This window comes from Hyperoodon ampullatus, assembly GCF_949752795.1.
Source record: "Hyperoodon ampullatus genome assembly, chromosome: 18".
In the NCBI taxonomy this organism is placed as follows: domain Eukaryota; kingdom Metazoa; phylum Chordata; class Mammalia; order Artiodactyla; family Ziphiidae; genus Hyperoodon; species Hyperoodon ampullatus.
In genome coordinates, this window is record NC_136931.1 from 18,895,731 (window position 1) to 18,922,960 (window position 27,230).

Sequence of the window (27,230 nt, forward strand, 5' to 3'; positions counted from 1 at the left end):
TTCAGTTCCATCACAAATAGGTGGTAGGTTATTACTCAAGGTCTCACCCTTCCCAACAGATATAAGTGGTAAAATAGACTCTAAAGCATGTATGTTCATGTCTATCTTCCAAGTCATATATCAACATATTTCTAGTAAAAACAACTTATTAAAAAGCCCAACCATATGCCAATAAACAATCCATGTAACTTTCTCATGACTCTTAAGGAAAGGAAGTTCCTGGATCTTCACTGCTTCAAAGCATAAAGATGAACTTACCATCATCTAAAGTGATGTCCTGAAGACCAATTGTAGAAAAGTTAGGTTCCTGCTCTTCAGGTTCGGGTTTAATGTTCACAGTTGCCTCATCAGGTGGAAATGAAGCTGGATCGCACAAACTGTGACACAATAAGGATGAAGGTGCAGAAAGACCTCCCTGGCCTGTACTTTGTGCTTGAGTTGAGTGCTGTCCAGAATGCATTCTGGTGGCTAGAGACTGTGATGAGGCAGTTCCTGAGCTAGGAGACTGGTAAGGCATAGGCTGCAGCTGAGGAGATGGTGGCCCAGAAAGTGGTGAACTGGCCAAGGGACGAGAGGTTGCTTGGGAAGCTGTTGTAGCAGTCCCTGAATGTGAAGGACCATACGTAATGGGTTGTAACTGAGGGGAAGGCTGACCTGTGACCTGATCGGCCACTGGAGAAGAAAGAGATCTTTGTCCTGTGTTTGAACAACAGTATCCCATTGACTGCAGATGAGGCAAGGTCTGCACAGAATGAGGTGTGTGGGCTAAGAGATGTCCTGTTGAGCCTGAATTTGAAGAATGAAAAGGTATGGATGATGGTGGCTGACAGCCAAGATTTATTAAATTAGGAAGAGTTGCATCCTGCTGAAACAAAACTGGATCAAATTCTTGACTAGAGGCAGCATTAACAGGAAGACAAGTTGGTCCATTGAATACATTAGTTTGCATAGGCTGATAGGAAGACCCTACAGGAGGTGTTGGTGTGACTTGAAAAGGCTGGTGCACAACTGAAGAAGGTATCATATGCTGTTCTTTACCAGCACTCTCATCCCTACACTGCAACTGTGGCAGATGGGTTGAGGTTATCATGGATGCGTATGTTAGCTGGATGGGACAAACCAAGCTTCTCTGTGCAGACAGTACACTGTCATGTAGGTGTCCTGTATCTGAGGAAGGCCTCTGGGTCTGGACAGGATGAGGCAATGATGGAACTGAAGACAAATCAATCTCTTCTCTGTGTTCTTGCTTCATCAAAACTGAAAAGAAAGTGATTAATGCAAATGTTATTACATAATACATAAAATAATTATGAAAGGCCTTCATTCTAGGCTACAGAGCTGTAGTGCACACACAAGCCAGGGGTTGAAAACTCAAATGCCTTCAGGGAAGGCAGATAATATAAAATATGTGAAACCAGTAAATAGAAGACAACACGGAGTGGTTCTTGCTTCAAAAGTATTCAAGTTAAAAAAAAGAAAAAACCAACACTGCATAGACCTCTATGAAGTGATGTTGGAAAGATCTCTAAGACACGTTATTAAGTAAAAAAAAAAAGTCAATTGCAGAACATGTGTATATGTCAATTTCACGTAAAATATTGTGTGTGTATATATACACACGCATATACACATGTACACATGTTTTTGCTTATGTATGTGTGGATATCTCTGGAAAGATGCACAAGAAACTGATAACTGTTGTGTTTATTGCTGGGAAGGGAAACCAGGTGAATAGGGGATAGGAGCATGAGGAAGATTTACTTTTTACTGTCTAAGTTTTGGGGCCTTTTGAATGTTTTCCACCATGTATATATATTACTTATTTAAAAATAAATAATTTTTTTAAAACCCCACGATCATTATGAGGTAGGGATTATTAGTATCCCTGCCTTACAGATGAGTGAGTATACTGAAGAGGAGATTAAAGACACTAAGATCTCACAGCAGCTAAGTGGTATCATAAGGACTTGAACACAGGTTTTTCTGCCTCCAAAGTCCATGCTTTTATTCATTGCAGTATACTGTATTACCAACGGAAATTCTACTTCACCATTCCACCAAGCAAGCAGAGGTTACAAATACCAATCGTCATCCTTTATGACATTAGAAAAGTAGCAGATCCATGATTTAGGATGAGTCTACTTGATGAAAGGACTGCTTAAAGTAGGAATCAATGCATTTTGCTTATTTTATTTAATATGCATATCAAAACAGAAAAGAACCGTCAGTTAATTTATTGTGTGTCAAAACAACTGATGTCATTGTTTCTCTTAGCAAGCACTTCAGTCTATTTTTCTAAAAATTATCTACTTTAGCCTCCTATTGAAGTGCTATAATACATTTAAAAATAATTTTCCTAAATTCACATCTCATTGTTCCTTCCAAGTTTGTACTAAAAATTAACATAATTAAAATTTTCATGATCTTCACAAAATATAAGAAACTCCATTTTATGTCAAAGGAAAATAACGAGACCCAAAGCAAGGTCAAATCTCATCTGTCCATTTATCAAACGTTTGCTGAGTGCAAGTCTCTTCACATAAGCATGGTCTCAATCTGAGAAAATGAAGGTAAGAATTAAGATAGCCCTGATAGTACATTTTACTGTAGAAGAGGTAATTAATGGAGCACTTGTTTGGGGTGCATTTGAGTTCTGCACTTTGCTCTGGCTTCCTAGAAGAACAGGATGGGTTCATTATTCATCTGCTTTAGCCTCTAAATCTGGCAACTGGTGAGCCCACCTCTAACAATGAGACAACAACCCTAAGGACCGAGAGAAAGGTTTATCACCAATCTTGTTGCTTCTGCCACAATGCTCATGTTCTTGATCCAGACCTCCATCCAGTTTCTGATTATTGCTCAGGTATTTCAAGTATGGTTCACCGTGTCTATTGGCTCCTGACCTCTCTAATGTCTTTTTTTTTCTTTTCTTTTTCCCCCCCCCCCAAATGTCTTGATGCTCTTACTTTTCTTCTGACTTTGGCAGAACTAGAACTTTGTCCTTGGACTACTGGATTTTTTTGTTTTCTACTTCAGCTCCTACTCTGGTCTCAGGAAAGCTACAGTGAATCCTATATCCAGACTCATATTTCTACATAAGGAAGGAGAATATCCAAGAAAGCCTACTCTCATCCCTTAATCCTGAATGGAACAGGTGGGGCCCTTGGTTACATAAGTGGTTGGTTATCATGCACTAAAAAGGAGACAGAGAGACTGAAAACTACAGCATAACATCCATATTTTTTGCATAATCCAATCCTTATTTCTATGTTCCTGACTGACATCTGGGTACCCAGATTGAGAATTCTGCTCTACTAAATCGACTGCATTTCCACTCTGCCAAATCAAGTATCACTCTTTTTGTCTATAAGAGATTCAGACTCCAACCTGACCAAACCATAAGAAGTCCTCACTGCTGGTCTATGGTAATTTATTCTTGTTTGGAGGGAAATACAGTTAAACAGATCTTATAATATCTACAATGAGATGAGTTTTAGAAACAGAATAACTCTACCTTTTGTATTATACATGCTAATTCTCAAACTCAGAATGTTGATGAACAGAGGCATCCAGAAAAAAAAAAAATCAACTGGTCTAGTGGTTTTCAAACCATGAGAAGCCTCACACTCTTCTTGAAGTGGTGGATGTAGAAGAAGAGGATGTAAAGAGAAAGAGCTCTGGATTTCCTTTTCCAGTGCAAAGAGAGCACCCAAGCTAGCTTTCATCCTTTTTCATAGACTGGCTTTTTGTATAACATTTTATTTGAAGAATAAACAACCTAAGCAATTTGAAAACCACTGCTTTAGTATTATATCCTCATTTTATAGAGGTTAATCAGTAGGTACAGTCTGTGGCAGAGCTGAGATCTGATCTCCTGACTGTAAGGCAGTCTTTTTCTCCCAATCAAAACAACCACAATACAAAAGTCAGTCTGTCCAGTCAACTATTTGGAACACAGAATATACCCTTCCACAGGCAAAATATTATACACGAGAGTTTGGCTCTAATGCTGCTCTGAAAAATCCCCATGATTCCAAAAAACCAGAGCTCAGATGGTACCCCCAAGTACAAATAACTTCTGCTGGGCTTCAGAGGGAGACACATTTCCTCTAGGGTGGGGGTAGAGTCTCCCACATTGGAAGTTCTGAAGCTAGAAGCTGGGCAGAAGTTCAGACAGCACCACTAAGGAAGGGCTGTGTGCTCTATTACCATCTGCGGTAAGGGTAATTTGTGAATCATACACATATGCTGCTAACTGTCTTCATTCTACAAAGTAAATGGATAGTGGGACAAATAATACTAAACATAATCCCTAATTAAAAAAATTTTTTTTAAATCAGCCACTTGCAGCTAATGATTATTCCTCCATTGGATATTGATATTGGTCAGATCCCTATTGCTAGGGGGTTGCCAAAAAGGAAACAAATTAACAAATCCTTTAATAAAAAACATGCAACTTACAAATATCTAAAATTTTTATAAAATTTAAAAAGGAATTATTGCCCCAACATAAACAAATGACTAAAATCTCTAATATAAAGAATTCATAAAATTAAAAAGACAAACACAATAATTCTAAAATAACAAAGGGTCATACAGTAGAATACTAAAAAGCGATCAAAAGTCTGTTAAACTCTATCTGCTGTTAAGGAAAAATAAAAATGTTCAGGTTACAAAATTAGTATATACAATATAGCATGGTCCCATTTCTATTTTTAAAAGGATGTATCTATATATGGATCAAAAGGATCTAAAAGGAGAGAATGACATAGTGGAAGAGAATATGGGTGTTTTAAAAATTTTTTTTCAACTTGTCTTTTAAAAAAATTCAGTTATGTATTTGCCTTTGTAAAAACTTTATTCAAAATTTCATTTTAGAAAAAAAGTGAAAAAAGCCAAATGTTACAGACAAAAAGCAGTAATCAACCAGAATAAGGACTGTCCAAACACTCCTGTGTGTCCACTCTTCCTTCGTTAGTGTGTGCCATTTGATTTGTATTCTGTCAACCATAAAGCCAGTTATGACAGGTCCAGTCCAATCCAATATCTCCCTGCACTCTGGAGCCCCATTGATTTCCATTTTTACATGTAATGCCCTCTAGGACTCTGCCTTTATATTGTCCTCTCAATTCAAGAGCTGATAATGTAAAGGCATTAATATTTGCTCCTTTCTGTTTGCCTATTACCACCACTATGATGGTAGTAATCAACACCTCTAACATGCTGACCTTACTGTCTTTTTACCCCAATTCTAGAAGCTCTCTCCTTTCTTATTCAAGTTAAGATTCTATAGTTCCTCATCTCAAAAGAATTTTCTAACATTCTTGGACCCTATTGTCTTTAGTAACTCTCACCATGGAAGAGCTCTACTATCCATATTTTACCACCTGCCCTGAAGAATCTGAGTGCTGCTTAAGAAAGTTACGCAGCAGAGCTAATTAGTATCCATAAATTAACAAATATCAGCATCAAAGGTGCCCTTTGATCATGCCTAGAATCCTATTACATTTCTGTGGTAACTTACTTTTCCCTCTTTACAACAACTTTTTCAAACTTCTCCGCACTGTTAAACTGCCAAATCACCGACATTCCCCTCTCTCTGCTCACAATAGGAGACTTCATGTCATTCTTTACAGAAACAAAATTGAAGCTATCATATGGAAACTCCCTAAACTCTCCATTACTAAATCTGTAAACCTTCCTAATGTATATCCATCTTGTTCATCTCCTTTACCTTCGCTCTTGTTCCTTCTCCCATTTAAGGTCCATTCCAACTTGCATATTTTAAATCCTACCCTTTCCCACCTTTCCCAGAAACCTGATATTCTTTATCATCACTGATGCTCTCTCCTCTGTATACTCAAAATACTCTAGCTGTCTGAATCACCTTTTTAACCTTCTTGGGCCTCTCCCATATAAATCTCACCCTCCACAGTTAGTAAGTTGAGAAAAGACTAAACTGGTCAATGACATCTTATAAAGTGACAGAAGAAACATGGGAAAAATTATTTTTGAATTACAAATCTGATCACGTCACCTCCCTATTAAAACTCACTTCTTAGAACTCTTTCAATACTCTATGATCCAACCAACCATAAGGCCTTTGCATATGCTACTGCCTTTATGTGGAATGTTCTCCCACACTTTATCTAACAGTAATTAACAGTATAGACTGTACAGCCACACTGCCTGGATTAAAATCTCACCTCTGCCTTTATTAGCTGTGTGGTCTCAGTTCACTCACTTGCCAAATGGGAAGGGCAACACTATCTACCTTATAGGGTTATGGGAGGATAAATGAGTTATTATGTATAAACTGCTGAGAATAGCACCCAGCACACACTAAATGCTCTATATGTTTACTAAATAAATGAACAAACAGATGTAGACTAGGATACGTTATGAGCCCAGACTCTGGAACCAGACTGCCTGTGTATGATGTTTGGCTCTAGGACTTATGCTGTGAGACCCTGGGCACATTACTTAGCCACTCAGTCTCCTCATTTGTAAAATAAGAGAATAACCTATCCCATAGTTTTTTTTTTTTTTTTTTTTTTTTGCGGTACGCGGGCCTCTCACTGTTGTGGCCTCTCCCGTTGCGGAGCACAGGCTCCAGACGCGCAGGCTCAGCAGCCATGGCTCACGGGCCCAGCCGCTCCGCGGCATGTGGGATCTTCCTGGACCGGGGCACGAACCTGTGTCCCCTGCATCGGCAGGCAGACTCTCAACCACTGCGCCACCAGGGAAGCCCCCCCATAGGTTTATTAAGAGGATTAAATGAATACAGAAAGGTCTTAGAACAGTACTAAAACATAGTAAATGTTACATAATTATAAACTATTTCTATTATTTTCCAGTTCTCAACTCCTCATAGAAGTCTTTTCACAACCAGTTAGCCTAGACAAGGGTCCCTCTGTTATTTCCACCAACAGCACTGTTTCCCTTTCCTTAACATTCCTTATCTGTTTCTAATTACAAACTTGTAATTTATTTATTTAGAGGTTTATTAGCTTCTATTTGTTCCACTAGATTATAAGCTCCATGAGAGAAGCTAAGAGAGGTTTTACCCAACTAGTGTGCACCCTTAAATACTTATTGAATTAATGAGTAAATGAAATGGCTAATCAAAATCTTCTGTTTTCAAAGGTTTGTATTCTATTTGAAAATTATCTGAAATACTTTATTACCAAGTAATGTATTAACACGATCAGGTAATAATAATTTTCAGATTCTGGAATGTAAGTGGCTTTCAGAGGCTCTAAATGAAATACAGCCAGGCTTTAAAGAATATGATGACAAATGAATGACTAATAACCAATACCCTCTCAAATTCATGTGTTTGTTCTTTTCATTTACTATAAACCATTTAAAAGTTTTTACAACAAGTTTTGAAGAATAAGGTTCACTATGATTTTTTTATCATTATATGTTCTGGTGACAAATGCAGCACCTAACACAGAGAAGACCTCTGTAAATGTCTGTTCTCTAAGTATGTAAACATCAGCGTGAATTAGTGCATATAATATTCATGTGTCACAATCCAGATCTGGAAAATTACAGCACTTGAACTGCTGCAGAAAGAGGTGTGAAAGCCTCCTTTGTTATGGTGTCTCTATAAAATCAGGAATTCTGCCATCAATGTTATATTCCCCCAAAGCCAATAATATATGCTACAGTTGCTGCTTGTCAAATGAAAATTTAATGAGAGATTTTCCGTTTTGATTGGGAATGGTTGAGATGAAGACACTATGAAACAGGCACACTGCCTTTCTGCAGTGCTAAAGACACTGGAAGGGCACAAGGAAAGTTCACACATATTCACAAACACCTACTATTCCAACAGTGCTGGTGATTTTTGGTAACTCCTGAAAAACAGACTTCAAATCTATTGATACAATCTTTTAATTTCCTTATAATAAGTGACTACAAAATAACAATTGCTATCAGATCTAATATTTAAAGTCAATACAAACTTTACAGATTAAGCATGCGTTGGGATTTTTATTGATTATAAGGACCCTACCTTTAAACACTCTAATACAGGATTCATTGAATAACTTTTTATTCATTATGAAAGAAAGCTCTATAGTAAACCATCACAACTCCTCGTACCTGGTGTGTAAGTAAAACGTTGAGACTGGCTTTTTTTCCTCTTGCCATTGCAAAGATAAAAGTGCACCTGCACTGCAGCTGTAACTGCTGGGTTATGATATGGAGGAACTTCAAGGACAATGTGAGCCTAAGGAGCATGGAAAGCAAGATTGTGTTACACTCAGAACTAAAAATGAAATGCACCTGCTAAACTCAACACGTCTCATGAGTCTTAACTATTCAGGCTCATTATGTGAGTAAACTGGTATATAAGTCATCTGGAGATTTACTCTATGGATACTTCAGTCTTAGCAGAGAAAAGCTCTTTCAAGTAAACCATTAAAGGAGAAATTGCTTTTCACTCACTCACTTGGGTTTCTAGTTGTAACAGAAATCAAAAGTCTTACATACTATATAGCCAGATATTTTGCTCTAATAAATACTACATATTACTATACATCTTAAGTGGAAGTCTGTTCTAATTTTTAATCAAGTTTAATAGTTCCCAAGTTGTGTTACAGTTTAGATTTCTTATCTTAATTTTTTTTTGGCGGGGGGGCCTCACTGCGCAGCTTGCAGGATCTCAGTTCCCCGACCAGGGATTGAGCCTGGTCCATGGCAGGGAAAGCACCGAATCCTAACCACTAGACCACGAGGGAACTCCCTTATCTTAAATTTTATATTCAAAATGTTCTAAACTGGCAATACACAAAATCTGCATCTATATTCAAAATAATTTTACATATGCAGGGTGAAAACTTTTAGCCCCAAATCAACTGCAATCCTTTTTTTTTAATCCTTCGGCCACTCCGCACAGCATGTGGGGATCTCAGTTCCCCGACCAGTGACTGAACCCGCTCCCCCTGCACTGGCAGCGTAGAGTCTTAACCACTGGACCACCAGGGAAGTCCTCAACTGCAATCCTTAATCTAACTTCTCTAGGTCTTTGGAGAGCACTGTAGGAAGTGGTACTGTCTATCCCAGAAAAAAATTCTGTCTCCATTCCAACCAGGATGAAGGGACCACAACTTTCAGTGCTGATTCCTGGAAGGCTTAATGTGAAGGAGTTGGAAATAGTGTATTAAATACACAAAATCCCGAGGGCTTGTCCTCCTCCTATTTTTTGCCCACTGTATAAGTTCTTCACTGAATTTGTTTGATCTCTTCACTGAATTCAGAGAAATAAATCAATAACTTCAGTAAGAACCTTGTAATAATCTTTCATTCCTAATTTCTCCTTTCCTATACACAAAAAAGGGGAAGAAAGACACCAACTGTTTATCTTTCTTAAACTTTAATTTTAGTACCAGGAAAGTATCTATCTCACGTCCAAACTTCTAAAAATTCTAATTTACTTTTCCATTACTCAACAGATAAGACTCCTCACCTATACCATAAAGCAGCATTATCCAATTTTCTCATTAAGTTTCTTACATATTTCTAAAGAAGTAAACTTCTTACCCCTTGACATTTTTCTTTGATTATTTTCCCTTCTACTTCCCACTGAGGTCGTCCATCTATTGACAGAAACAATATACAGTTAAAAGGAATTCAAGTCAAAAAGCATACAAAATCTAATGTATTTAGTATCACAAATTTATTGGCAAAAGGAATCTTTACCCCGCTGACTTCCATTATGAAAATAAAATGTGTACCCATGGGGAAAAAATGTGGAGAAAGATCTTGGGCTGCCCAAGTTTGCAGGGCCCAGAGAGTTTATTCTACTAAGTGATGTTTGAAAATCTTCTGAAAACACCTCTCTACCAAGTGGTGGTCAACTTCTGCTTGTATGCCTTAAGTAATGGGAAACTCATTCCCTAACCAAGTAACCCATTTCATCTTTGGATAGTAACTGCTGCTAGAAAATTGCATCTATCTTCATGATAGACGACATCTGTCTCCTTCTAGTATCCAACCTCTGGTCTAAGCACTATGCCTTGTAGCCACCGCCCCAAAATCTTGAGCATTTCTGTGAGACAATACTTCAGATGTTTAAAAGCAGCTGTTTGCCTGTGTCTCCTTTTCTGCTGGCTAGCACCCCCAGTTCTGCATTTATCTCTTAAACAATATTTTACCCTTCCTGGTCACTCTCTTTGAATTCTCCTCCAGTGTGACCATCTCCCTCCAAATGCACCAGGCTCAGGACTGAGTAGAAAAGGTGAGAAATGATCCAGAAATGATAGAGTGTGACTGAGGCTCTTGCCAAATTCTGTGGAGATGCTGTGTCTCTGTTAATAAAAGTTTTCTGGGGCAGCTACACCATGCTGACTCATACACTTAGTGTGTGGCCAGCAGTGTCCCTCTGTCTGCCACATTTCCTACTGCCAAGCTCAAGCTCCCACACTGTGTACTTATGCAGCTGGCTTTTTTTTTTTAACCCCCAACCCTTGTTACGTTAAGTTCCCCCTACTAGACTTCATTTTCTAGGATTGCTTGGCTTGTCAAGATCTTCTTAGATACTGATGGTCTTATGAACTATTTCCTAGGCTTTCCAGATTTGTGTCACCTAAAGATCTGGCCAGCTCATTTTCTGTCTCTTCGTCCCAAGTGAATTATTTACCTGGGGAAAGCCCCACCTGCTACTAGAGCTCTCACTCCAGCATTCTTTTTACGTCATGGGCATTTACCCAGTGACTAACCCATACAAGTATCTTCACAGCTAGCATGACTTCATCTGGTCTGTGAAAATATCAGAAGACTCAATGAAATTCTGTCTAGATTGTGACTATCACTTTCCAGTCCAATATAGCTAAGAGCTACCCTTGTGCACAAGAAATACTACAGACAAATGCTTAGAACTACAGCTCAGTTCAGCAATCATCTGCTGGGTCCCAACATGCCAAGCACTTTGGGTTGCTGAGATAATAATGGAGATAGGATACCCTGCCTTCAGTTTGTGGATGAAAGGCAAATATAAACAGCTCATTATAATGAAATGTGGTGGTTACAATAACTAATAAAGGTGCATTTTGGATGTACTAAGAGCACAGAGGTCAGGGTCCTTAACCTAGTCTTGGCTACTGTAAATACTGCTGCAATGAACACTGGGGTGTATATGTTTTTTCAAGTTAAGTGTTTCTGTTTTTTTCAGATAAATACCCAGAAGTGTACCACTAGATCATATGGTAGTTCTACTTTTAATTTTTTGAGGAACCTCCAAAATATTTTTTGTAGTGATTGCACCAGTTTACATTCCCACAAACAGTATGCAACGATTCCCTTTTCTCCACATCCTTGCCAACACTTGTTTTTTTCTAGTCTTTTTAATAATAGCCATTCTAAGAGGTGGGAGGTGGTATCTCTCTATGGTTTTGACTTGCATTTCACTGATGATTAACAATGTAGAGCGTCTTTTCATATCTGTTGGCCATCTGTGATCTTTGGAAAAAAATGTCTGTTGGGATCTTCTGCCCATTTCTTAATTGGGATTGCTTGATTTTTTGCTATTGAGCTATATGAGCTCCTTATATGCTTTGGATAGTAGCCCCTTATCAGATATATGATTTGTAAATATTTTCTCTCATTCAGCAGGTTGCCTTTTCATTTTGTTGATGGTTTCCTTTGTTGTGCAGATGCTTTTTAGTTTGATGTAGTCCCTCTTGTTTATTTTTGCTTTTGATGCTTTTGCTTTTGGTGTCAGACTCAAAAAATCATTGTCAAGACCTATGCCATGGCTTACCACCTATGTATTTTTCTAGTTTTACAGTTTCAGGTTTTATATTCAAGCCTTCAATTCATTTTGAGTTAATTTTTGTGTATGGTTTAAGAGAGTGGCCCACTTTCATTCTTTTGCATGTGGCTAATTTTCCCAATACCACTTATTGAAGAAACTTGTTCTTTCCCCATCGTGTATTCTTGGCTCCTTTGTTTTATATTAATTGACCATATACATGTAGGTTTATTTCTGGGCTCTCTATTCTGTTCCATTGATCTATATGTCTGTTTTGATGCCAATACCATACTAATTTAATTACTATAGCTTTGTAATATAGTTTGAAATCAGGGAGTGTGATGTCTCCAGCTTTGCTCTTCTTTCTCCAGATTACTCTGGCTATTTGGGTCTTTTACAGTTCTATTAGGATTGTTCTATTTCTGTGAAAAATGCCACTGGAACTTTGATAGGGATTGCACTGAATCTGTAGATTGCTTTGGGTAATATGGACATTTTCACAATATTAATTCTTCCAATCCATGAGCACAGAATATCTTTCCATTTATTTGTGTCTTCTTCAGTTTCTTTCATTAAAATCTTGTAGTTTCTGATACATAGGTCTTTCACCTTCTTGGTTAAATTTATTCCTAGGTATTTTATTCTTTTTGATGCAATTGTAAATGATATTTTCTTAATTTCTCTTCTTGATAGTACATTATTATATAGAAATACAACACATTTTTGTATATTTGTTTTATATCCTGCAACTTAACTGAATTTATTAGTTTTAACAGTTTTTTTGATAGAGCTTTACGGCTTCCTATATATAATACCACATCATCTGCAAATAGTGACAGTTTTACTTCTTCCTTTCCAATTGGAATAGCTTTTATTTCTTTTTCTTGCCTAACTTTTCTGGCTAGAACTTCCTATACTATGTTGAATAAAAGTGGCAAGAGTGGGCATCCTTCTCTTCCTGATCTTAAGAGGAAAAGCTTTCAGCTTTTCACCATTAAGATATTAGCTATGGGCTGGTCACATATGGCCTCTATTATGTTAAGGTACATTCCTTCTACACCCTCTTTGTTGATAGTTTTTTAAAGTTTTTTTTTAATACATTTATTTTATTTATTTATTTTTGGCATGTTGGGTCTTCGTTGCTGCACGTGGGCCTTCTTTAGTTGAGGCGAGCAGGGGCTACTCTTCGTTGCGGTGCACAGTCTTCTCACTGTGGTGGCTTCTCTTGTTGCGGAGCATGGGCTCTAGGTGCGTGGGCTTCAGTAGTTGCAGCATGCAGGCTTAGTTGTTCTGCGGCATGTGGGATCTTCCCAGACCAGGGGTTGAACCCATGTCCCCTACATTGGCAGGCGGATTCTCAACCACTGCGCCACCAAGGAAGCCCAACAGTTTTTTAATCATAAATGGATGCTGAATTTTGTCAAATGCTTTTTTTAATCACGATAATGTGGTGTATCACGTTGACTGATTTGCCAATGTTAAATCATCTGTCTATCTCTGGAATAAATCCCACTTGATGATGGTATATGATCCTGTTAAAGTACTGTTGAATTCGGTTTGCTAATATTTTGTTGAAGATTTTTGCATCTATGTTCATCAGGTATATTGGCCTGTAATGGTTTTGACATCAAGGTAATGCCAGCCTCAAAAAATGAGTTTGGATAGTTCCCTCCTCTCCTGTTTTTTGGAAAAATTTAGAAGGCTTGGTATTAGTTCTTCTTTGAATGTTTGGTAGAATTCATCAGATCCTGGACTTTTGTTTGTTGGGAGGTTTTTTTTTTTTTTTGCGGTACGCAGGCCTCACTGTTGTGGCCTCTCCCGTTGTGGAGAACAGGCTCCGGACACGCAGGCTCAGCGGCCATGGCTCACAGGCCTAGCCACTCCGCGGCATGTGGGATCTTCCCAGACCGGGCCACGAACCCGTGTCCCCTGCATTGGCAGGCAGACTCTCAACCACTGCGCCACCAGGGAAGCCCTGTTGGGAGGTTTTGATTACTGATTCAATCGCCCTACTAGTATTTGGTCTGCTCAGATATTCTATTTCATCATGATTCAGTCTCTGGTAGGGTGTATGTTTCTAGGAATTTATCCATTTTTTTCTAGGCTGTCCAATTTTTTGGCATATGATTGTTCACAGTGGTCTCTTATGACCCTTTGTATTTCTGTGGTATCAGCTGTAATATTTCCTCTCTCATTTCTGATTTTACATGAGTCCTCTCTTTTTTTTCTTGGTGAGTCTAGCTAAAAGTCAACTTTGTTTCTCTTTTCAAAGAACCAACTCCTAGTTTCACTTATATTTTCTATTGTCTTTTTAGTCTCTATTTCACTTATTTCTGCTGTAATTTTTGTTATTTCCTTCCTTCTACTAACTTTGGGCTTCATTTGTACTTCTTCTAGTTCCTTGAGGTGTAAAGTTAGGTTGTTTGAGATTTTTCGTGTTTTTATTTTTTTTAATTAATTTTAGTAAGTTAAAAAATATTTATTGATTGATTTATTTGGCTGCACCAGGTCTTAGTTGCAGCACATGGGATCTTTGTTGCAGCGTGCCTCAACGTGGGATCTTCAGTTGAGGCATGCAGGATCTTTTAGTTGTGGCATGCGGGCTCCAGTTCCCTGACCAGGGATCGAACCTGGGCCCCCTGCATTGGGAGTGTGGAGTCTTAACCACTGGACCACCAGCGAAGTCCCTAGCAAAATGTTTTTAAGGGTCATCCATGTTGTAGCATTAATCAGTACTTTATTCTTTTTTATGGCTAAATAATATCCCATTGTATGAATATATCACATTTTGATTATCCATTTATCAGTTGATAAGTATTTGAGTTGTTTACATTTTTTGGCTATTATGATTAATGCTGCTAAAAGCATTTGTGTCCAAATTTCTGTGTGACTTATATTTTCAATTCTCTTGAAGAAATATTGGGGGATTCTTTTACTTTTGAGATACCCTTAATGAGAACTTAATATTCATATGAAAATTTAATAAATGTTTGGTTTACAGTAAAATCTGTGTAAATGATGCCTATAGCTTTTTTTTTTTTTTTTTTTTTTTTTGCGGTACGCGGGCCTCTCACTGTTGTGGCCTCTCCCGTTGCGGAGCACAGGCTCCGGACACGCAGGCTCAGCGGCCATGGCTCACGGGCCCAGCCGCTCCACGGCATGTGGGATCCTCCCGGACCGGGGCACGAACCCGTGTCCCCTGCATCGGCAGGCGGACTCTCAACCACTGCACCACCAGGGAAGCCCTGATGCCTATAGCTTTAAGAAAACTATTTTGTGATTAATGTCAGTGAAACATCTGAATAATTCACTTTAACCTTTTGCCCCTCAGTCTGAGTTCAATCAACTCAAATCTTATCTATCTATCTATTTATTTATTTATTGAAGTATAGTTGATTTATAACATTATATTAGTTTCTGGTGTACAGCAAAGTGATTCAGTTGTGTATATATACGTATTTATTTATTCTTTTTTGGATTCTTTTCCATTATAGTTTATTACAAGATATTGAATATAGTTCCCTGTGCTCTACATTAGGACCTTGTTGTTTATACAGTATATATAGTATATATAGTAGCTTGTATCTGCTTATCCCAAACTCCTAATTTATCCCTCCCCACCTCCTATACCATTTGGTAACCATAAGTTTGTTTTCTATGTCTGAGTCAACTCAGATCTTATATTATTTACCTTGTCCTTTTTCAAGAAAGATGATTTTGGATTCGGGAAGAAAATTAGATCCAGTAACAACCATTTCATGACCTCCATTTACAGAACAACTGTTGATACTGTACTTCTCAATATGAGGAAGTTCTTGAGCAGACCGCTGGGCTGTTTTTTTGTTTTTTTAAGAGTTGAGAAGAAACAAAATATTAGTTTACACTCTTTGATATGTAAATGACAAAGTCTAGCTATAAAAGAAGCAACTTTGGGTTTTTAAAATGCAAGGCAATGGTAACAATATCCACTAAAATAACTGTGCTATTTAGAAAACAAAATACATTTATTACAGTCAAGTGATTTTACATAATTTTCTTAGACTACAACTATAGAGAAACTAATAAAGAGAAATTAATTAATGCCTACAACTTATACTGACTCCAACACATTCACCTCATCCACTTTTCTCTTTTTAGCTTGTCTTTAGTACATTTCTTCCCCACAACTTGTCTGTTACAATTGATAAATTTAATATAATTATAAAAAGCAAATTAAATCCAAAGATGCATAATTATATTGCATACAATTAAAAGAAGACAAGTTTCTAAAGGACAAACACCAAGTAGCCCTTTCATCAAGAAAATAACCAGATCATCAGTGAGGCATCAGAATTACATTTTGGACATCTTCCAAATAACTGAAGTATACATGAAGTACACATTTCAATACAGAATTTTAAAAAATGAACATAAATATTTCTTAGTGCACTATACTCTTCCTTCCCAGGGTATGTGAACATAATTTTTCTTAAAGCCTACAAGTTATTATGTAAACTATTAACTTTTTTTTTTTTTTTTTTTTTTTTTTTTTTTTTTTTTTTTTTTTTTTTGCGGTATGTGGGCCTCTCACTGTTGTGGCCTCTCCCGTTGCGGAGCACAGGCTCCGGACACGCAGGCTCAATGGCCATGGCTCATGGGCCAAGCCGCTCCGCGGCATGTGGGATCCTCCCAGACCGGGGCACGAACCCGTGTCCCCTGCATCGGCAGGCGGACTCTCAACCACTGCGCCACCAGGGAAGCCCTAAACTATTAACTTTTCCTTGTTGCTGCCTTTTTCTAATATCTACTGATTTCAAGTTGCTGTATTTTCTGGAGATCCTACTTCTGGCTTTTCTTTCCTTTTTAAAAAATGCTTGAGTTTCAAGCTATACATTATACTTCTTTTGACTGCTTAGGTTCTCTAAGGGTTTATTCCTGCCAAATGCCTCAATAACTAGGTTTCTCTCTGGAATAAAACAAACAAAAAGGGTGGATTATACCTTCTTCTTCACATTTTGGAAACAGGTCTACTTTTAGTCCTACTACTTGGGTGGAAAATTGGTGGCTTTGAGGGTCAGCTGTGTTTTGTTTGGCCAGAACAACATTTTAAAGAAATTTAAACAACTTGACTGCCTTTATGAAGCATGCAGTCCCAGTTCACTATGCCTCTTCCAACTATTTATTTTTTTGAAGATGTATTTATTTTATTTACTTTTAGCTGTGTTGGGTCTTAGTTGTGGCATGCAGGATCTTTCGTTGCCATGCGCGGGCTTCTCTCTAGTTGTGGTGTGTGGGTTTTCTCTTCTCTAGTTGTGGCACGTGGGCTCCAGGGTGCGTGGTCTCTGTAGTTTGTGGCATGCGGGCTCTAGTTGAGGTGTGCAGGCTCAGTAGTTGTGGCATGAGGGTTTAGTTGCCCCGCGGCATGTGGAATCTTAGTTCCCTGACTAGGGATTGAACCCCCGTCCCCTGCATTGCAAGGCGGATTCTTTACCACTGGACCACCAGGGAATTCCCTCTCTTCCAACTATTTAATACCAAGACACAAAAGGTATATGAATTAGGATCCCAGCCCCAAAGAGAATGTTTCATAGGAGATGGGTCTGGGATTTAGGATGAACTACAACTTAGAAAGTACCAAGCACAAATCTAGATCTCAGAAAACACTATGTCCTTACTTATGCTCTAAATGGCTCACAAAGAAGGGGCATAAAAACAAGCACTGACTAGCCTATGGAGTAAGACTAATTCAAATTTTAGATATTTATAGTGGAAACTAGCTATCACAAGCACATTCAAAGTAACAGCAAAAATGTGTTCACCAAGTGGCATAGCCATAATAAAATATTATGCATGTGCTAAAAGCATTTTTGAAGAATATTTAACTATATGAGAAAATGCCCACTGTAAGTGAAACTACCAAATATTGTGTGTGCGTGCACACGCACGCACACACATAGACCAAAAAAAAAAGGAAAAAATCCAAAAAAAGGTTAATAGTGACTATCTCAGAGAAGTACTATTACAAAAAAGATTCTAATGCTACTCTTTGTACCATTTTGCATTTTCTATACTCTCAACAATAATCACACAATAATTTAATAAACTAAAAGAGAAAACAGAATAATTTTAGAGTAAATTCATCTCAAAAACTCAAACTACTCTATGAACTTAAATTATTTAAATTATGTTGCTAAAAATTAGAGAAATATATGCTTAAATGGGCATTTGTCTGGCAGGGTAACAAAGATTGTGGCAATGATAGCTGTTTCTAAGAAAGGGAACTAGCTGACTTGAAAATTTACTTTTTATTCTATACTCTTTTACTCTTTTTGAATTTTGTACCATGTACCTGTATTATCTATTAAAAATTAATACAAAAATTACTTCTACAGTGACTCTATTACCATGGATTTGCTCAGTGATTCCCACAGTCGACTGGAAAACAAAGTATTACTCCAGTGAACAGCAAAAGGAGGCATAGGAAAGTAATACAGTAGGTATGATCCCAAATTAAGAATGCATGTGGTTAATAGAAATAAAATGATATAACATAATCAAAAGAGTACTAAGAAAACCTGTGTTCTAGCCACAGCTCTGTCACACCAACAAGCAAATAACCTGGGAGGATCACTTAAGATACTTGTGCCTCAGTTTCCTCCTACACAAAATTAAGACATGGAATTAGAACACTTCTAAGTCTGTGCTCTAAAAATCTAAATTGCAATCTCAATATTTCAGTCCTATCAGCTAACTGCCAGAGGTCTACAGTTCTCAAGGGCTTGAGTAGATATCAGGTTCTAGGCCTTTTCTCATTTCTTGGCTCTGAAAAACCAGGGAAAAAGCATTCACTTTCTCAACCTGGTGTTGTACATAAATCTATGGTAAAAAAAAAACAAAAACCAAAATCCTGTAAGTCCCTATTCAGCTGAAGTGTCAGCTTGCAGAGACAGGCATCTTCCAACATTTTAATGAAACAAAGATGACCAAGTATCAATGACACTTAATGTGAGAATCATAGCTTCATAATTTGGTCCTCAGGTGTCATCAAGCCCACCTTCCTCATTTACAAGTAAGAAAACTATGGTCAAGAGAATGTCTATAGCCACACAGGCTACCTAGGGTCAAATTATAATGAGAAGCCACATTCTAACTCCAAGATCAGTACTCCTCCACCTAAACATGTAGCTTATTTCCATATAAGAAAATCACACCAGCTATCCAGACCCTGGGTTTCAGTTTACTTTTTAAAAAATTTATTTTATTTATTTTCATTTTTGGCTGCGTTGTGTCTTTGTTGCTGCATGCAGACTTTCTCTAGCTGCAGCGAGCAGGGGCTACTCTTGGTTGCGGTGCATGGCCTTCTCACTGCGGTGGCTTCTCTTGTTGCGGAGCATGGGCTCTAGATGCGTGGCTTCAGTAGTTGTGGCACACGGGCTTAGTTGCTCCGTGGCATGTGGGATCTTCCCAGACCAGGGCTTCCCGGACCTGTGTCCCTTGCATTGGCAGGCGGATTCTTAACCACTGCGCCACCAGGGAAGCCCTCAGTTTACTTTTTTTTTTGGAAACATTTTTAATATTTATTTTATTTATTATCATTCAGTTTTGGCTGCATTGGGTCTTTGTTGCTGCACGCAGGCTTTCTCTAGTTGTGGCGAGCAGGGGCTACTCTTCGTTGGGGTGCTCGGGCTTCTCATTGCGGTGACTTCTCGTTGTGGAGCATGGGCTCTAGGCATGCGGCTTCAGCAGTTGTGGCGCACGGGCTCAGTAGTTGTGGCTCGCGGGCTATAGAGCGCAGGCACAGTTGTAGTGGCACGTGGGCTTAGTTGCTCCGCAGCATGTGGGATCTTCCTGGACCAGGGCTTGAACCCGTGTCCCCTGCATTGGCAGGCGGATTCTTAACCACTTTGCCACCAGGGAAGCCCCCTCAGCTTACTTTTGATCCAAACATTACATTATAAACAAAACAGAAAATAACCTATTATAAACAAAACTTTAAAATATCACAGTCTCACTTACAGCATTCAACAGGTATAGAAGCTGTCTGCAGAGAAAGGACTTTTCCATTGGGCTGTGGGATGTGTACACGAAACACAAGTCGTACTCTAGTATTCTTTCTGCCAATATCAGTTTCTCCTTTTCGAAGTTCTATATCTGAATTGCGGAGTTTCAAAATACCTGCACAGTCAATACTAGGAAAAAAAATATACAAATTTTATTTGCTTACTAGAAATTAGTGGTTCTAAACAACTCAGCGAAACAATTATTGTTAATTTGCCAGGAAGAACTATCACTATCTAAAATCAGGTCAAAGAAGAAAGATATGATTGCTATTTTCTGCTATTTAAATTTTAGGATTAAAAATGTTTTTGTACGACAAAAGTGTAATACTAAGTGTGGCATATTGTCTGTAAAGAGGGCTGACAATAATTCCTCCCATTCTTGTATTCACATGCCACTTCTCCAATTAAGAGGTGGAGTAACTATGTCCCCTCTCCTTGAGAGTGAGCCTTATGACTTGCCTTGACAAACAGAATGTGGCCAAGTGATGCTGTGTAAGTTACAAGCCTAGCACTTAAGAAGCTCCGTAACTTCCACTTTTGTTCTCTTGGAGCCCTGAGCACCATGAAAATGTCCAACTACCATGCTGGAGAGAAAAGCCCATATAATCCTCTACTTGAGCTACCCCAGCTGAGCTCCCAGCCGAATTCAGGGGCATGAGAGATCCCAGCCAACACCACATGAGTGGATCAGCTGAGTCCAACCAACCAAAAGAATCATGAAAAACAATAGTTACTACTTTAAGCCACTAAATTTGGGGAGCAGTTTGTGTTACAGAGCTAGATGAGTGAAATATAAAGTAAAAGACTCTAATTCTATAAATATAACTAGGCCAGAAAAGATTAACTTATAGGACTACAAATAAGTCATTAATAACATATTTAAACTTTTATATGATACATTTATTAATAAAAACAATCTCTCAGGCTTTCATTTCTTTCTTTCTTTTTTTTTGGGGGGGGGGCATACTTCGAGGCTTGCAGGATCTTAGTTCCCCGACCAGGGACTGAACCTGCGCCCTCGGCAGTGAAAGCGCAGAGTCCTAACCACTGGAACACCAGGGAATTCCCAGGCTTACATTTCTAAGAAATGCACATATAAGATTAAAGTTTTGGCATTTAAGGTCTAAAATTTCATTATCTTCAAAATTTATTACTAAGTATAGCTGCTTAACACACAATCATGGTAGGAAACACCAGTACCTATAACATATCTTTGTTATTCACATATTAGAAGAATAAAGCAAGAGGTAACTAACAATCAAACATTCTAGTTAAAGTTTACTCTCTCTTATGGCATTCCTTATTATCCATCCTCTTACTTTATCTACCCACTCTAATGCTCTAATGTTCCAACTCTAACGCTCACTGCTCAGAGGTTAGAGAAGTCACTCTGAAGGATAATATATGTTACAAAGCTAGGTTATCAAGATAAGAACCAGTAAAGCTCAAGGAAGAATCTGAAAAATATAAATATTTTCATCTTAGGAAAGACAAAGGAAAAGAAATTTCTAAAAAAGTAAATATTTTTGGAAATAAACACTTTTCATTTATGGATAAATTATATTTAACTAATATTGAAAAACTGCACTTTAGCTCAAAGCAGTATTGATCAAATTGTATCAAAGTAGTGATTATTCATGTTAATATGCCAACATGAGTATTTAATAGGAAATACCAGAGATTATCCATTCTACTGAGTTTTTTGTTTGTTTGTTGTTTTGGCTGCATCTGCATGTGGGATCTTCATTGCAGTGTGCAGGATCTTTAGTTGCGGCATATGGGATCTTTAGTTGCAGCATGCGGGATCCTTAGTTGTGGCATGTGGGATCTAGTTCCCTGACCAGGGATCGAACCCAGGCCCCCTGCATTGGAAGCACAGAGTCTTAACCACTGGATCACCAGGGAAGTCCCCATTTTACTGAGTTTTAGTTTTTTTTAATACATTTATTTATTTTATTTATGTTTGGCTGCTTTGGGTCTTCGCTGCTGCGCGCAGGCTTTCTCTAGTTGTGGTAAGCAGGGGCTACTTTGTTGCGGTACATGGGCTTCTCACTGCGGTGGCTTCTTTTGTTGCGGAGCACGGGCTCTACGCGCATGGGCTTCAGTAGTTGTGGCATGCGGGCTGAGTACTTGTGGCTCGCGGGCTCTAGAGCACAGGCTCAGTGGTAGTGGCACACGGGCTTAGTTGCTCCACAGCATGCGGGATCTTCCTGGATCAGGGATCGAACACGTGTCCCGTACATGGCAGGCGGATTCTTAACCACTGTGCCACCAGAGAAGTCTGCATTTTACTGAGTTTTAAGGGAAGGTATTTTAGCAGAGTTAAGTTTCTAGCAGAAGATTTGGAATAAGAGTATCAGAAATGACAATCTTAAAACTCTGGCTAAGAAATGCAAAAAAAAAAAAAAGAAAAGCAAAGCTACCAAACCACCAAAAAAACTACATTTATAGGAATGAAAATAACTATTAAATTCTGTTTACAACACAATTATATTTTAGATCAGAGTGCAACACTGCCACATTCATATTCATCGAGTTTTAAAAACAGGGAGGAGTTATGAGTACGGTAAGGCAATGTACTAGCATGCTATATTTAAAGCATCTTGTAGAGTGTCTCTATGGTTTATGGGTTGGTATACTGGTCTTAAATAAAGGGTCTTACACATCCAAGATAGATTAGGTTTGAAATGACCAAGCCTGTGTGATAGTAGGCAAAACAAGGGGACTATCTACCAATCTTTCCCCACCTTAAACAACAGAGCCTTTTTCTTTTTTTTTGGCCATGCCACGTGGCATGCAGGATCCTAGTTCCCTGACCGGGGATCGAACCCGTGCCCCTTGCAGTGGAAGCGTGGAGTCATACCTTCTAGCGTGGACCACCAGGGAAGTCCCCACTAGAGCCTTTTAATACATACCTACAACTCACTTGTGCATAAATTATTTTGAACAACGGTCTTACCATTCGCAATTTTTTAATCTACCACTACCTGAAACTATATTACATTCAGTCACTACAGTTTATCCTAGTAATTAGTTCCTGGATAAAACAGGCTCATTCAGCATTAGCTGCCCCGTTATCTAAGGTACTTAGAAAAGGTTTCTTAGATTTGGGTAGCTTCCTAGCTGCTCCTTATTCAACCCTTTCTTGGACACACACAATGTTGTTGTCACAAACCTTGGTTCCTATAGAATTCCTGTTCCCCAATCTAACAGTTCAGAGTGGACAGATAGCCAGAGAAGCTTCAGGTGTGTGTATGGCAGAGTAGGATGGAGTAAGGGGGATAAGCTGCTTGCTACTAGTAATAATGGTATTTCTACAACTTTGTTCTTTCTGGTCTGATCCAGGCAGGCAGTATATGCCAGCTCTGGTTGGAGAAGGGAACATGAATCTTGAGAACCACCTCTGTTCCATGTGAAAAGGAGGAGGAAGATATGTTCAGATCCTACTGCTCTGATTTGTTCATGCTATTCTGTAGGTAAGGCTCTCCCAAGTTCTTGAGAGAATGTCTTAGAAACTCATGTACTCTGTTTTCTTTAATTTATTGATTTATACATTATTTTAAAAAAGGATATGAGGCATTTTACAACATAAATACAAATAAGGTCAAGAAGAAAGAAATAGGAAATATTTTTGAATAGAAGAAACAGAAGATAAATATATCCCAAATCTAGGGTTATATGAGTTACTATAATTACTATAATTGAGCTTGATCATGAACTTTTGGGAAGCTGAGGCAAAAAGTAAAGATGATAGGGACTTCCCTTGTGGTCCAGTGGCTAAGACTCCACACTCCCAATGCAGGGGGCCCAGGTTTGATCCCTGGTCAGGGAACTAGATCCCACATGCCACAACCAAGAGTCCCACTGCCTCAACGAAGAGTTTGCATGCCGCACATGCCACAACGAAGATCCCGCGTGCCACAACTAAGACCCTGCACAGCCAAATAAATAAATAAATATTTTTAAAAAAAAGTAAAGATGGGGCTTCCCTGGTGGCACAGTGGTTGAGAGTCCACCTGCCGATGCAGGGGACGCAGGTTCGTGCCCTGGTCCGGGAAGATCCCACATGCCGCGGAGCGGCTGGGCCCGTGAGCCATGGCTGCTGAGCCTGTGCGTCCGGAGCCTGTGCTCTGCAACGGGAGAGGCCACAACAGTGAGAGGCCCGTGTACAGCAAAAAAAAAAAAAAAAAAAAAAAGTAAAGATGATAAAGCTTTTGTAGGTCTCTCCTTGTCTGGTAAAGCAAAATCTACCGTGTCAGCAAATACCAACTTTTTCCCTTTAACATGAAAAGACTGTGTGTATGTGTGGTAATAATGACCAACTTAAAAGATAAAATCTTTTTAACAGTCCATTAAGTTATAAGCTTCTGGTGATTTCTATTTACTTGATTCAAGTCCACTGCTTGAACTATCCAGAGGAATCAATGGAAACATGGTCTGCAAACTGTCACCTAAGAATCACTTTTATGAGTTCTTAGAAAAAGATAGTTCAAAGTTGAGTTTCAAATTCCCCTCTGCAGCTGAATAATAGTATATTCATATTGCTTTTGATGCTAGATGAAAAAGTAAGATCCTAGGGAATTCCCTGGTGGTCCAGTGGTTAGGACTCTGTGCTTTCACTGCCGAGGGCCCAGGTCTGATCCCTGGTCGGGGAACTGAGATCCCACAAGCCACGTGGCGAGGCCAAAAAAAAGTAAGATCCTAGAGTAAAAGAGAGGAAGCCTTCTTGTATCCTCATTCAGAGGCTGGCTACCTCACCTTATTTGAAGACTGGTCAAATAGGATGCTTGGAGTCAATGTTTTTCTTTCTCTCTTTTTTTTTTTTCAATGTTTTTCTTAAGTGTTTTGCTCAAGTACCTGAACAAAGGATTGGCTGAGAATTCAAAGTTCTTTTTTTAATTATTACAGAACACAGAAATTTAATAGTAGAGATTATCAGCTAGCTGTCTACCTCTGCCATGAAAAAACTCTATCGTAGCCCGTGTAATGACTTAGTGGAGTTGAGTTCTCGAGTACTGTTCCTTTGAACAAAGCAGGCAAAGATAAGGTTTTATTTAAATCAGTATTAACTTGTCTTTTCTGGTGATAAGTAGATAAGAGGCAATTCTTATTTTATAATAGTACAATTATGTCATAAGTTACTATGTCCTCAGGGGTATATTCAGTTTACCTAAAAAGTTATTTAAATATAAATTTAAAAGAGAAGAACTCGAGACTGAAATCTGATTTTAATAGGACTATTCTTGCAATAACCTGGGACAGATATCATTGCCATCTTAAGAAAGACCTATATTATAGTTTGAACCAATTTCTCTAACAAACTACACTGTAAGTTTCACATACCTGGTTGTGGCAGAACCTAGTTGCCTACTAAATATTCTTTTTTTCTGTTTTTCTTAGTAACAGACCCCCATCTTGTTAGCGGTGGCAATGCACTCAGGTGAAAAAAAAACATACCCAGGTCTTCCTTATATACAAGGATGATCAATGAGATGTAGTAAAGGTGTTGGATACGTTTCTGGGAAAAGCTCTTTAAAGAGGCCTGACTCAGATGGAAGTTCTCTCTTACCCTTCCTCTTACCCATTCTTCCTATTCCTTCCAGGATTACAGTTATGATGGCTAGAGCTCCAGTAGCTATTGTGGATCATAAGGCAATCTTGAGGATGGAAACCACATGCTAATAATAGCAGAGAAGAAAAAACAGAAGCAGCTTGGGGCCCCAATGACTTATGGAACCACTGTGCTAGCCCTAAGATGCCTATGTGTATATTTCTTTTATGGAATAAAAAATTAAACCTCTAGCTGTTTAAGCCACTGCATTTCAGGTTTCTTTACAGGTACTATATATATTCCTAACTAATCCACCTGAACAAAACTCTACTGCATTCTCATTCAGAAGTTGGCCACCTCATTTTATTTGGAAACGGGTGAAATGGGACACCTGGAAGTAGAGTTGAAGTTTTCCTCAAGGAAACTTAACAATCATAATTTTACTGCAATTGTTTACTTACTGTCTACCCTATTAGACTGTGAGCTACTTGAAAAAAAGTCCACATACTTTTGTCTCTATCACCTAGCATGATGCTTGGCTGGTACTACATGGTCATAAACTTTTGCTGAATAGAATTTTCTTTATGGAAATGTGGTACCAACCTTAGCAAATATACTATAATTATTTACATAATGTTATTCAGTTAATTTAGAACAATGACTTTTTTTTTTTTTTTTTGCGGTACGCAGGCCTCTCACTGTTGTGGCCTCTCCCGTTGCGGAGCACAGGCTCCGGATGCGCAGGCTCAGCGGCCATGGCTCATGGGCCCAGCCGCTCCGCGGCATGTGGGATCTTCCCAGACCGGGGAACGAACCCGCGTCCCCTGCATCGGCAGGTGGACTCTCAACCACTGCGCCACCAGGGAAGCCCCAATGACTTATTTTTGTACTATAAAAATAAATATACTTTTCTTCTGAAAGTTATTTTAGGAAAAGAAAGAACAGTCCATTTTGGGATATGTTTCAAGATACCTGGCTGACATATTGTTTTCAGGAAGAAGTGGAATTTCCAGAACCTTTGTGCTGGCAATTATTATCTCTTGGCTTGCAGTAGCAACTGTCTTCCCAGTGATCCGATGCACCTGGTAAAATGCATGAGGCCGTAAATATCGATCATCTGCTGTTCCAATAAACATCTGTAGATTTATTGGCTTTTCACTATAGCCCAGGAGCTAATTTGGAAGAGCAAACACAGAAAAATACAATTCATTATCCATGCATTTTACAATAAGCTTACAAGAGTAAGTCTATTATATTTGTATCATATACTATTGATACATAAAATGTTATTTCAAAAAAGATAATAATAAAAACAAGTAATAAGTGAACAGCCCTCTAAATCACAGAAATATTTTAAGAGTTATAAAATGCTGCAATATATTACAAAGGGATGAGGGAGTTTTTTTTTATTAAAATCTAGATCAACCTAAATTTTGAAAAGCCTTGATATAGAGTGCTGTGGAGAATACAAAAGAAATGTTGATTCTGTGCTCCAGGCAACATTAACCATCCAGACCAGACCTAAAGATCAGGGTATGTGGGAAGGTCCTCTAATGGGCTGTTAAAATCAGAGACACTTTTAGTAGAAAGGATCTGAAAAATCCTACTGCATGTTTCCAAGTTAAAATTTCAGCTGACTTAACAAGCTAGGCTACTTGACTTTCTTTGGTACCCTTCACTACTGCTGAGATTAAGATGGCTACACAGGATTAATAAGGGTGATGACCAGGAGGTGCTGGAGGTAAAAACAGCGACCACAAGAAAGGAGGCAGTTAAAAGAAACAGAGCCTAAAGCACTTAGGGAGACTCCTATGTCCAGTCTGATGGCTGAGTAGCACCCATTGGACCCACCTTGAAAGAATGGAGAGAACACCAAAGT

At 38.6% G+C, this 27,230-nt stretch overlaps 1 protein-coding gene across 2 annotated transcripts in view; it reads right to left on the reverse strand.

Annotated features, from left to right (window-relative positions):
• NFATC3 (nuclear factor of activated T cells 3) overlaps nt 1–27,230 on the reverse strand; it is a gene marked incomplete at both ends in the record, with an annotated part of 134,449 nt that overhangs the window by 28,104 nt on the left and 79,115 nt on the right. For both annotated transcript variants that reach the window (XM_079723712.1, XM_079723713.1), the window contains 6 exons: nt 259–1,257; nt 8,113–8,239; nt 9,553–9,608; nt 15,453–15,593; nt 19,757–19,929; nt 26,324–26,523. In XM_079723712.1, the coding sequence (XP_079579838.1) occupies nt 259–1,257; nt 8,113–8,239; nt 9,553–9,608; nt 15,453–15,593; nt 19,757–19,929; nt 26,324–26,523 (1,696 nt within the window). The remainder of the gene's footprint in view (nt 1–258; nt 1,258–8,112; nt 8,240–9,552; nt 9,609–15,452; nt 15,594–19,756; nt 19,930–26,323; nt 26,524–27,230) is intronic.